We start from the raw sequence: 12,959 nt of genomic DNA, 5'->3' as shown, positions 1-12,959 counted from the left end.
TCTAAACGTAGTCAACTTTCTAATTTGAAAGAAAAAAATACTTGTACTGTATGCAATGTCATATATTTTAAACTTAATATAATATCGCAAAAAATATTATCACACATTCCAACCATTAAAATAAGTACTGCTTGATGCATGATTTTGAAGCAACTTATTCATCAAATTGTACAATTTAAAAATAAATTTTCAGTAAAAACTGTTGGCTCAGTTGCCAGAATTTTACCGTAAAAACAAAAAAGTGTAATATTGTTTTTACATTTACAGTAATACACCGTAAACAACAGCCGTAGACTTTAAAGTAAAACAGTAGTACTGTTTTCCCATTCTCATTTACAGTACACATTGTAAAAAACACGGCGCATTTTATGGTAACTTTTTAGCAGCTAAACTTTACTCTAAAATGTACATGTTCTTCTTACAGTGTACATAAAAATATATAACGCCAAATAATTGTGTAATGAAGCAAATTAAGATGTATATACAAACCCTGTTTCCATATGAGTTGGGAAATGGTGTTAGATGTAAATATAAACGGAATACAATGATTTGCAAATCATTTTCAACCCATATTCAGTTGAATATGTTATAAAGACAACATATTTGATGTTCAAACTGATAAAGCATTTTTTTTTTTTCAAATAATCATTAACTTTTGAATTTGATGCCAGCAACACGTGACGAAGAAGTTGGAAAAGGTGGCAATACATACTGATAAAGTTGAGCAATGTTTATCAAACACTGATTTGGAACATCCCACAGGTGTGCAGGCTAATTGGGGACAGGTGGGTGCCATGATTGGGTAAAAAAGCAGCTTCCCAAAAAATTTCACAAGAAAGGATGGGGCGAGGTACACTCCTTTGTCCACAACTGCGTGAGCAATCAGTCAAACAGTTTAAGAACAATGTTTTTCAAAGTGCAATTGCAAGAAATTTAGGGATTTCAACATCTACGGTCCATAATATCATCAAAAAGTGGCCGGAAACCAACATTGAATGACCGTGACCTTCACTCTATCAAAAACTGACATCAATCTCTAAAGGATATCACCACATGGGCTTAAGAACCCTTAAGTGCACGTTAAAGCTCTATTATGCAAAGTGAAAGCCATTTATCAACAACATCCAGAAACGCCGCCGGCTTCTCTGGGCCCGAGATCATATAAGATGGACTGATGAAAAGTGTTCTGTGATCTGACGAGTCCACATTTCAAAATGTTTTTGGAAACATTCGACATCGTGTCATCCGGACCAAAGGGGAAGCGAACCATCAAGACTGTTATCGACGCAAAGTTCAAAAGCCAGCATCTGTTATGGTATGGGGGTGCATTAGTGCCCAAGGCATGGGTAACTTACACATCTGTGAAGGCACCATTAATGCTGAAAGGTACATACAGGTTTTGGAACAACATATGCTTCCATCTAAGCGCCGTCTTTTTCATGGACGCCCCTGCTTATTTCAGCAAGACAATTCCAAACCACATTCAGCACGTTACAACGGCTTGGCTTCGTAAAAAAAGTGCGGGTACTCTCCTGGCCCGCCTGCAGTCCAGACCTGTCTCCCATCGAAAATGTGTGGCACATTATGAAGCGTAAAATACGACAGCGGAGGCCCTAGACTGTTGAACGACGGAAGCTCTACATAAAACAAGAATGGGAAAGAATTCCACTTTCAAAGCTTCAACAATTAGTTTCCTCAGTTCCTAAATGTTTATTGAGTGTTGCTAAAAGAAAAGGTGATGTAACACAGTGGTGAACATGCCCTTTCCCAACTACTTTGGCATGTGTTGCAGCCATGAAATTCTAATTTAATTGTTATTTGCAAAACAAAAATAAAGTTTGAGTTTGAACATCAAATATCTTGTCTTTGTAATGCATTCAATTGAATATGGGTTGAAAATGATTTGCCAGTCATTGTATTCCGTTTATATTTACATCCAACACAATTTCCAAACTCATATGGAAATGTGGGGTTTGTAATATTCACTGTTACAAGCGACCCACTGTGGGCAGCAATAACTGATGTGGCCCCCAATGAAAATTAGTTTGACGCCCCTGGTATAGTCTGTCTAACTGCTACATTTAATTTTTAGTAGCAGACATTTTATTTATCCATCCATCCGTCCATTTTGTACCGATTGTCTTTTTTGGGGTCGCGGGTGCTGGAGCCTCTCTCAGCTGTATTATTTCTACTGTTTTGACATTGAAAAGTTGAATCATTTTGACAACATGACTGCAAGAAATTTGTTATTTCATGCTATAAATCACAAATGGCTATTTAGATATAGGAAGTTAGCTTATAGAATAAACAATTTTTGTTCTGATAATGATTTTTTGCCTTTGGAGCAGTTAAAAGTGGAGAGAGAGTCAAAGAGACAAAAATTGGCTAGAAAATCCATTGGCTTATTTTCAGTCCTTTTCATTCAGTTTAAATCACATGCCTTAAAAATACATTCTCAGCTTTTGGAGTTATTCTGTTTAAGTGCAAATACTGTACATGCACTCAGAATGACCGAGACTTCTGCCAAGGCTAAACAGTTAAAGCTACGGTATATGCTTTTCGGCTAAACTTGGTGGAAAAGGTTTGGACACCCCTTGGTTTAGGGCCACTCATTCAGGCAAAAGCAAAGACTGCAAAATAATGCAGACTTTTAGGAGATCTCGTGAATCCACGCATAATCATGTGATAAAGTCAACACCTCGGAAAGTCTTGAGCTTTGCCGTCCATCAATACCCACAAGCGGGCGCATCCATTGCGGCATTGACTTGACTTTACCCATGACAAAGACGACAATTTTACCTTGAAGAACGACCACTTCATTTTTTTGTAGCAAGCAACCACACAACAACGTCATATACACCAGCCCATTAGCACGTTTCAAAGTGTAAAATACCAGCTGCCTTGACTACAGACTATTTTATTTTGAAAGTATTTTGCGTTTGCGCATGACTTCCTGTCCAACACAAGCAGATTTTAGCTGAATTGATCCGACTGGCAAAATTAGAAGCTCTGCGTATATTTAGCGCAGGGATCTGTGTCGTTGCCGTTTCGCAGGCAGTGAAAACGGACACATTGACTTGAATAAAAACGGAAAGAGTCCGTTGCCGTGGCAATTGCGCACCGCAGCCGTGACGCATCCTGTGGAAATGTGGGGTGGGTCTCTTCAAGACAAATGACTCCCCCCAACGTAATTGTCTTGTGAGGGGAAGCGGTGTGGTTTCTCCCCCAAGTGCACCCTCCTGTGTTTGGCCAAGGTACTGCTCGCTCGGAATCTTGTCCCGCAGATGTTGCAGATGTACGGCTTCTCCCCCGTATGGACCATGGCGTGCCTTTTCAGCACGGACGGGTGGCTAAAACCTCTCCCGCAGGTGTTGCAGAGGAAGGGCTTCTCCCCCGTGTGGACCATGGCGTGTCTTTTGAGGATGGACAGCTGAATAAAGCTCCTCCCACAGGTGTCGCAAGGATACGGTTTCTCGCCCGTGTGAGTCCTAACGTGTGTGCTCACCTCGTGCGCGTTCCTGAACTGCTTCCCGCACATCTTGCAGGAATACGGCTTCTCGTCCGTGTGGATCATGGAGTGTCTTTTAAGATTGGAGCGCTGGCTGAATGTCTTCCCGCATGTCTTGCAGGAGTAAGGTTTCACTCCGGTGTGGCTCAGCATGTGTCGCTTCAGTTTGCAACTGAAAGAGAATGCTTTCCCGCAGTAGTCACATTTGAACACCTTGCTGTTGGTGTCACCCTCTACCTTGTCATCGCTTGCATCTAAGGCTGCAAAGCAGTCACTCTGATCCTCCGACCGACTTTCGTTTAACTCCTCCGTCTTGTAGTTTTCTCCACTAATAGAAAGGGATAAAAGAGTATCTCGAAACGCTTCTTCTTCATGACTGCTCCAGGGTTCCTCTTTAATCTGGGGTGTTTCTGGCTTCTCTTGGTCCAGAAGGGAGTTTCGCTCCTGCCAACAAAGCTGCTGCTGGTCCACGTCTTGGAGCTCTGAGGGCACAAAGTCCAACAGGATGTTATCAGTTTGCCTTTTCGCACCTGTTGGACAATGGTTGTTATTCCGAGGACTCTGATTCTACTATCAACCCTGCAATCGAATTGTCTAGTACAGAGGGTGTCAAAAATGTGATCACTGAGCGCCACATTGCAGTTATGTTTGGCCCCAGACGGCCGCTTCTTACATTAAATACTATTATTACACAAATTTTTTATGTATTAGATTTTTTTTAAACTACAGTTTAAAAAAAATATGGTAAATTGCAATAATTTCACCTCAAAATGTAGTGTATTTTGCTGTAAATGGAAACACAGTACTGCTGTTTTTATGGTAAAAAATAGGCAGCTGTAAAATTTACATTTGTTTTTTTACTGTGAATGAAAAAAAAATGCAATTTTACAGTAAAATTTGGGCTCCTGAGCTGCCAGTTTGTGTTTTAACACAGATCAACTGTAGATTTTTTGGTGTATAACTGTAAATGCCAAAACGGCACCATTTTTTTACAGTAAAAAATGTATTTTTTTTTTATTTATTGAAAAAGGCTGTAAAAACCACAGTCAATTTCACAATTTTACCATGAAATCTATTGCTACTCATACATTGCACAATTTTATGGATAACTTGCTTTGAAATCATTATTAGAATTTATTTCTATTTGAAAATAGTTTGAATGTTTGATCATATAGTTCTGCATAATTAGACAATATTTAATTTAACATCATTTGTGATTATATGGAGTACATATTTGTTTTTCTCCCAAAATAGAAAAAAAATAAATTTAGTCAGAAAAGTTACAGTACTTTGATACATATTATTTCCTGGCTTTCGAAAATACAAACTTAGAACTGTTGATGGAGAGATCAAGCATTGAAATGAAAGAAAAATAATAAATTACCTATTCCGAACACTCTTAAGAGTGGAGAGCCCTTTTGGATCCAAAGACTTGTTTTTTTTAAACTGTCAGTGCTCAAAAATAATAATGAATCAAAATCAATGTTGTGAATTATTGACCTATTTGTGGCTCCAATTACTTCACATCAAATATTGTACGTTATAATACGTTTTGGGGCAAAATTTGCATATTTTGTTTGTTAGCCGCATTAAAACCAAGGTTTTCTTTGACAGAGCATAAAAGGTGAAACTTAAAACTGACAGATGGATGTGAAGTTGATGTAGCGATTCAAGCAGTGAAAGGAAAGAAAAAATTAAGCAAACAGGTGGGCTTTGTCCTCAGCTGGGTGTGATGTCATGTCACTTGATGGCCAGATTCTCCTGCCTGTGCGCCTACATGCTATATTTTACGAAAATGTGGCAGTCATACCTCGCTTCATTGTGCTTCAAATATAGCTGTTTCACAATATCTTCAGTGGAAAAAAAACGCTTTAAGGTTGTCTTTAATGCAAGACAACTTTTCTCACCTATACCTGTTTTTGTGTAACAGTCTGCATAAGTCCGGCATTTTGAGCTAAAAACATACAGACACAACCGAGATATTTATATTATTTATTTATCTTTGCCCGTATGTGGGCTCTGTACCGCGGATGTCGTTGTGGCTTGCGCAGCCCTTTGAGACACTTGTGTTTTAGGGCTGTATACATAAACATTGATTGATTGATTTATAAAATCAATCTGGCATTCCTTCATACTTACTCCAAACCAAGGGTTCTTGATCTTTTTAACCTCGAGGCCCAACTTTTCCACTACAGAGGGGCCCGGGGCCCACTCAAAAGTTAAACAGCTTGTAGATTAATATATGTACAACATACATTTATATACTGTACACACCTGTTGCTGCTGTGTACTCTCTAGATATAACATCATCTTCTTGGTCCCGACTGAAGTTCTCTTGTTTATAAAGCCTCTGCTCCGTCAAATCGTCCTCATCATCTTCATGTTGGAGCTCTGTAGGTACACATTTCAAATTAAAATGAATATTCCGAAAATGTGATATGCATGGGAGTTTGCCAAACGATTCTACATGTGCTTTGTGGACTTTGTTGGACTCCGCCAAAGCTGCCCTTTGTCACCGATTTTGTTCATAACTTTTATGGACAGAATTTCTAGGCACAGTCAGGGCCTTGGGTGGATCCGGTTTGGTGGCTGCAGGATTAGGTCTCTGCTTTTTGCAGATGATGTGGTCCTGATGGCTTCATCTGGCCAGGATCTTCAGCTCTCACTGGATGGGTTTGCAGCCGAGTGTGAAGCGACCGGGATGAGAACCAGCACCTCCAAGTTCTCTCCCGGAAAAGGGTGTAGTGCCATCTTCGATTTGGGGAAGAGATCTTGCCCCAAGTGGAGGAGTTCAAATACCTCGGAGTCTTGTTCACGAGTGAGGGAAGAGTGGATCGAGAGTTCAACAGGCGGATCGGTGCGGCGTCTTCAGTAATGCAGAAGCTGTATCGATCCATTGTGGTGAAGAAGGAGCTGAGCCAGAAGGCAAATCTCTCAATTTACCGGTCAATCTACGTTCCCATCCTCACCTATGGTCATGAGCTTTGGGTTATGACCAAAAGGATAAGATCACGTCCGAAATGAGTTTCCTCTGCCCGGTGGCGGGGCTCTCCCTTAGAGATAGGGTGAGAAGCTCTGCCATCCGGGAGGAGCTCAAAGTAAAGCTGCTGCTCCTCCACATCAAGAGGAGCCAGAGTAGGTGGTTCGGGCATCTGGTCTACCTAGGAAGGTGTTTAGGACACGTCCGACCGGTAGGAGACCACGGGTAAGACACGTTTGGGAAGACTATGTCTCCCGGCTGGCCTGGGAATGCCTCAGGATCCCCCGGGAAGAGCTGGACAAAGTGGTTGGGGAGAGGGAAGTCTGGGCTTCTCTGCCCTCTTTTGCTGCCCCCGCCTCCCGATCTCGGATAAGCGGAGGGAAATGGATGGATGGTTTTATATATATATATATATATATATATATATATATATATATATATATATATATATATATATATATATATATATATATATACACAAACCCCGTTTCCATGAGTTGGGAAATTGTGTTAGATGTAAATATAAACGGAATACAATGATTTGCAAATCCTTTTTAACCTATATTCAATTGAATGCACTACAAAGACAAGATATTTGATGTTCAAACTCATAAACTTTAATTTTGTTTTGCAAATAATAATTAACTTAGAATTTTATGGCTGCAACACGTGCCAAAGTAGTTGGGAAAGGGCATGTTCACCACTGTGTTACATCACCTTTTCTTTTAACAACACTCAAACGTTTGGGAACTGAGGAAACTAATTGTTGAAGCTCTGAAAGTGGAATTCTTTCCCAGTCTTGTTTTAAGTAGAGCTTCAGTCTTTCAACAGTCCGTATTTTAAGCTTCATAATGCGCCACACATTTTCGATGGGAGACAGGTCTGGACTGCAAGCGGGCCAGGAAAGTACACGCACTCTTTTTTTTTTTTTTTTTTTTTTTTTTTTTTTTTTTTTATAACAAAGCCACACTGTTGTAACATGTGCTGAATGTGGCTTGGCATTGTCTTGCTGAAATAAGCAGGGGCGTCCATGAAAAAGACGACGCTTAGATGGCAGCATATGTTGTTCCAAAACCTGTATGTACCTTTCAGCATTAATGGTGCCTTCACAGATGTGTAAGTTACCAATGCCTTGGGCACTAATACACCCCCATACCATCACAGATGCTGGCTTTCGAACTTTGTGTCGATAACAGTCTGGAGGGTTTGCTTCCCCTTTGATCCGGATGACACAATATCGAATATTTCTAAAAACAATTTGAAATGTGGACTCATCAGACCACAGAACACTTTTCCACTTTGCATCAGTCCATCTTAGATGATCTCGGGCTTAAAGAAACCAGCGGCGTTTCTGGATGTTGTTGATAAATGGCTTACGCTTTGCGTAGTAGAGCTTTAACCTGCACTTACAGATGAAGCGGCCAACTGTATTTAGTGGCAGTGGTTTTCTGAAGTGTTCCTGAGCCCATGTGGTGATATCCATTAGAGATTGATGTCGGTTTTTGATACAGTGCCGTCTGAGGGATCGAAGGTCACGATCATTCAATGTTGGTTTCCGGCCATGCCGCTTACGTGGAGTGATTTCTCCAGATTCTCGGAACTTTTTGATGATATTATGGACCGTAGATGTTGAAATCCCTAAATTTCTTGCAATTGCACTTTGAGAAACGTTGTTCTTAAACTGTTTGACTATTTTCTCACGCAGTTGTGGATAAAGGGGTGTACCTCGCCCCATCCTTTCTTGTGAAAGACTGAGCATTTTTTGGGAAGCTGTTTTTATGTTCCCAATTAGCCTGCACACCTGTGGGATGTTCCAAATAAGTGTTTAAAGAGCATTCCTCAACTTTATCAGTATCTATTACCACCTTTCCCATCTTCTTTGTCACGTGTTGCTGGCATCAAATTCTAAAGTTAATGATTATTTGCAAAAGAAAAAATGTTTTATCAGTTTGAATATCAAAATGTTGTCTTTGTAGCATATTCAACTGAATATGGGTTGAAAATGATTTGCAAATCACTGTATTCCGTTTATACTTACATCTTACACAATTTCCCAACTTATATGGAAACGGGATTTGTATATGTACAACACACATATTATATACACACCTGTTGCTGCTGTGTACTCTCTAGAATTAACATCATCTTCTTGGTCCAGACTGAAGTTCTCTTGTTTATAAAGCCTCTGCTCCCTCAAATCCTCCTCATCCTCTTCATGTTGGAGCTCTGCAGGTACTACAAATTTGAAAAAAAAATAAAATAATAATATATATATATATATATATATATACATATATATATATATATATATATATACACACACATACACACATTTGTGTGTATATAGATGTATAAACACACACCTGTTGCTGCTGCGTACTCCCTCGAAATAACATCTTCTTGGTCCAGACTGAAGTTATTTTGTTTATAAAGCCTCTGCTCAATCAAATCCTCCTCATCCTCTTCATGTTGGCGCTCTGCAGGTACACATATCAAATTAGAATAAATATTCTGAAAATGTGATTCCCTTAAGTGAGGTGATATAAAAATGTGGCAGACAATGTTCACACAAACCTATCCTGCACACTTTGATTTGGGGTTTCAAGAGGACATCCACCAGCTGCCGCTGGCGATCAAGCTTTTCCTGGTACTCAACGATAGTCCTTTCAAAAACACCAAATATTTCGTCCGCAGCAGCGATAAGTCGCTCATTAACAAATTGTCTCAAATAATGAACTGACCCCATCGTTCCTTCAAACAGACACAAACATTAAATACCACGGATAACCTGCCCACTACTGAGACTCAGTTGGTTATTTCCGCTCGGTGTCACATTGATCTATTTCCGACAGGGACAGTTTCCGGTTTCACCGCACGACACCTTTATTTATGAGCCCGCTGAAAAAAACGACAGTTCAGCACCGTGTAAAATAAATACTTAAATTCAATGACTTAATAACTAAACATGAAGTCGTTATTTACAAACATTTTCTTTACGACCCACAACTGACTATACCGTTGTGTTTTATGAGACGCTCAAGCAGGAAGTCAACAGCGACACAGGCCGCGAAGTGAATAAAGTAAATAAAAAGTAATTTCCGGTATTTGTAGTATAATCCATATTATACATAATGTTTGCGAGTTACATTACCAGAGTTTAGCTCACATAATTTAAGTTAGCATCAGATGGCGCCCTGACAACCTTTCTGCACAAAACTATCAGCTAAAATGTTTATGACAGTGGTTCTCAACCTTTTTTCAGTGATGTACATCTGTGAACATTGTTTTATTCAAGTACCCCCTAAACAGAGCAAAGCATTTTTGGTTGGAAAAAAGAGATAAAGAAGTAAAATACAGCACTATGTCATCAGGTTCTGATTTATTCAATTGTATAACAGTGCAAAATATTGCTCATTTGTAGTGGTCTTTTTGAACTATTTGGAAAAAAAGATATAAAAAACAACTAAAAACTTGTTGAAAAATAAAGAAGTGATTCAATTATAAAAAAAGATTTCTATACATAGAAGTAATCATCAACTTAAAGTGCCCTCTTTGGGGATTGTAATAGAGATCCATCTGGATTCATCAACTTCATTCAAAACATTTCTTCACTAAAAGGAAATCTTTAACATCAATATTTATGGAACATGTCCACAAAAAATCTAGCTGTCAACACTGAATATTGCATTGTTGCATTTCTTTTCACAGTTTATGAACTTACATTCATATTTTGTTGAAGTATTATTCAATAAATATATTCATAAAGGATTTTTGAATTGGACACACAATAATATTTTCATGGTGCACTCATTAGCGTACAACCTGAAAAACCAAACATGTGCAGTTATTAAACCTTTTGGTATTTCCTTGTTTGCTTCCACCCCTACTGCACCTACGGTATATATCAAGTCTGTGTATACTACTAAGTGGAATAATGCACTTGAAAATATAATATCCATACAAAATACAATTTAGCCTGTGCGGGTTATGTGATGGCTATGTCATGTTATTGGTCATTATTGGCTATTATTGGTGGTGTGACTTATATATAAACTTATATCCACATTTGCACCAGAAATATCGTGCAACGGGTAATATATTAACATTACATCATTCTAGAGCAGGGTCTCAAACTCAATTTACCTGGGGGCCACTGGATGCAGAGTCTGGGTGAGGCTGGGCCGCAAGAAAAGATTTCTTTAAAAATATATATTTAAATGTCTATTTTTTTTATTTTCAACACAAAATAAAATCTGAATGTAAACGAACAAAATGAGGATTAAGAAATGTGAGGCAATGTAAATTAAATAATAAAAAAAACAAATAACGATGATTTGAATTGGTCCAGGTTATCGGGGACTGTTATTACTGACAGACAGGTGTCGCTGTGCGACTGCAGCCAGGCACGTTTGAAAACCCTCTTCTCCATGGCAACGTCTCCGTCGCTTTCACTCATTTGCCGCTTTTCCTCTAACGCAGTGGTAGGCAACCCATAATATTGAAAGAGCCATTTTTGACCCAAATAAAAAAAATAGTCTCTGTCTCGAGAAAATGGAAGGGAGGGTAGGTTCTCTGCTTGCATCACGCAAGTGACGGTAAATCTACCAATCTATGTGATTGGTAGATTCCTTCAGCTCCGGACACAACGCTGTCAAGCACCATTCATACAAAACTCGCCGGCCGCTCTAATATTAAACTTTCATATTAAGGTGGGGGCCGCAAAATAACGTCTCGGCCCGCGGGCCGCGTGTCTGAGACCCCAGTTCTAGAGCCTACGTAAGTGTGCAGTTATCAGCGAGTGCACACTGTAGGGATCCAAGGTCTATTTATAGCTCTGAAAATGGCTATTACATGGCTATTACGGTCCAACTGGAGAAAGATCCCCGCGATTATGTGATATTTTGTTTCGTAAAACTTGTTATTGTTATAATTATCAAACAAAATATGTATTTCGTTATGGTAAAGTAATATATTTACTGTCAGTTCCAGACACTAAAAAGAATGGGAGGAGCGACTAAAAGCACGTGTACGGGGCGCGTTCCCTACGTCCCCAGACGTCCAATCACAGGGCAACGATTTCTAAAACATTTGCATGTTCTGACCCGAGGAAGCTGATTGGCCACCAGGAACAGGACTGGCCAATGGGATAAATGACAAGCGCTCAGCTGGCAAGGAAGCCCCGCCTGTATGTATTAAGTAGTAAACCCCGGAAACGGCGTCGCTTAAAGACACAGGAGCCAACTAGCAGGCTGGCAGCGGAAGAAGCTTGGAAAACAGCTGCGAGCACTAAAGAAGACCCACACACATGACGGGACGCCCGAGAAAGAAAAGCACTCTGAACACACTTACGGCGGTCATTTTGTGGTATTTCCCGTCGATGTGTTTGGCCTGTCGGGCTGTCGAACCTACCTGGGATCGACAGAACAGAAAACGGATATTTTTCCTCCCGAAGTGCTCCTATTTCGGTAAGTGCTGCCCCTGCCAACTTTAAATATAGCGACTGTGCAAGGAGGGGGGGGGGGAGACACTGTGGAACATTCCACTGACTCTCTTCTTGTTGCTGATCGTGGTTTTGTCATCACTGGGCTGATAAATGTGAGTGTAAGAATGATCGGAATCCAGCCTGAACCAGTCGGTGGGTTGACGGGAGCTTGCAGGGCAGAAGGGGGGCGTTCCCCGGGCTTTGTCTGCCTTCATCACCGCCTTGCCTTTATTATGTGGTGCAAGGCGGCCTGGGTCTTCTCACATCACTTGCATGCATGCATCAGTGCACCTCTTGTGATGCACCACATGCATGTTCGGATGGTGGATTCCATCAAGCATCTTGCAAGTCGACATCTTTCTCTGCTCCACCCTCGCAGCCCCTCTCCCATTTCTGTCTGGGAGAAACAAACGGGTGGGCTTTGTCCTCAGCTGTGTGTGACGTCATGTCAGAATCTCCGGCCTGTGCGCCTAGTTCTGGGTTGTCCAACTTGGTTTCATGGAGGGTCTGCATCGCAGTCATGGCTGCCCTCAGAGGGCATATACATACATACATATGTACGAATGTATATATATATATATATATATATATATATATATATATATATATATATATATATATATATATATACATAATGTATATGTATGTATATGTATGTATATATATGTATATGTATGTATATATAATGTATATGTATGTATATATATGTATATGTATGTATATATATGTATATGTATATGTATATATATATATATATATATATATATATATATATATATATATATATATATATATATATATATATGTGTATATATATATGTGTATATATATATAACGTCTATATATGTGGGCTTCACGGTGGCAGAGGGGTTAGTGCGTCTGCCTCACAATACGAAGTTCCTGCAGTCCTGGGTTCAAATCCAGGCTCGGGATCTCTCTGTGTGGAGTTTGCATGTTCTCCCCGTGAATGCGTGGGTTCCCTCCGGGTA

The 12,959-nt window shown here is 39.8% G+C and overlaps 2 protein-coding genes across 4 annotated transcripts in view; one reads left to right on the top strand and one right to left on the bottom strand.

The window, feature by feature from the left end:
• LOC133556905 (uncharacterized) overlaps window positions 1-9,355 on the bottom strand; it is a 56,103-nt gene extending 46,748 nt beyond the window's left edge. Inside the window, exons 1-5 of the mRNA XM_061907255.1 lie at window positions 9,063-9,355; window positions 8,852-8,965; window positions 8,598-8,723; window positions 5,783-5,899; window positions 3,178-3,990 (exon numbers count right to left, since the gene is read on the bottom strand). Coding sequence (XP_061763239.1) covers window positions 3,178-3,990; window positions 5,783-5,899; window positions 8,598-8,723; window positions 8,852-8,965; window positions 9,063-9,234 — 1,342 coding nt within the window. The 5' untranslated portion in view covers window positions 9,235-9,355. The remainder of the gene's footprint in view (window positions 1-3,177; window positions 3,991-5,782; window positions 5,900-8,597; window positions 8,724-8,851; window positions 8,966-9,062) is intronic.
• Window positions 9,356-11,696: 2,341 nt separating this feature from the next.
• Window positions 11,697-12,959, top strand: part of LOC133556314 (atos homolog protein B) — a 105,135-nt gene continuing 103,872 nt past the window's right edge. For all 3 annotated transcript variants that reach the window (XM_061906123.1, XM_061906122.1, XM_061906126.1), the window contains exon 1: window positions 11,697-11,953. The gene's annotated coding sequence lies outside the window, so the exon portion shown is untranslated. The remainder of the gene's footprint in view (window positions 11,954-12,959) is intronic.

Source organism: Nerophis ophidion, linkage group LG07 (genome assembly GCF_033978795.1).
Source record: "Nerophis ophidion isolate RoL-2023_Sa linkage group LG07, RoL_Noph_v1.0, whole genome shotgun sequence".
Taxonomy (NCBI): Eukaryota; Metazoa; Chordata; class Actinopteri; order Syngnathiformes; family Syngnathidae; genus Nerophis; species Nerophis ophidion.
This window is presented reverse-complemented; position numbering and strand designations above follow the sequence as displayed.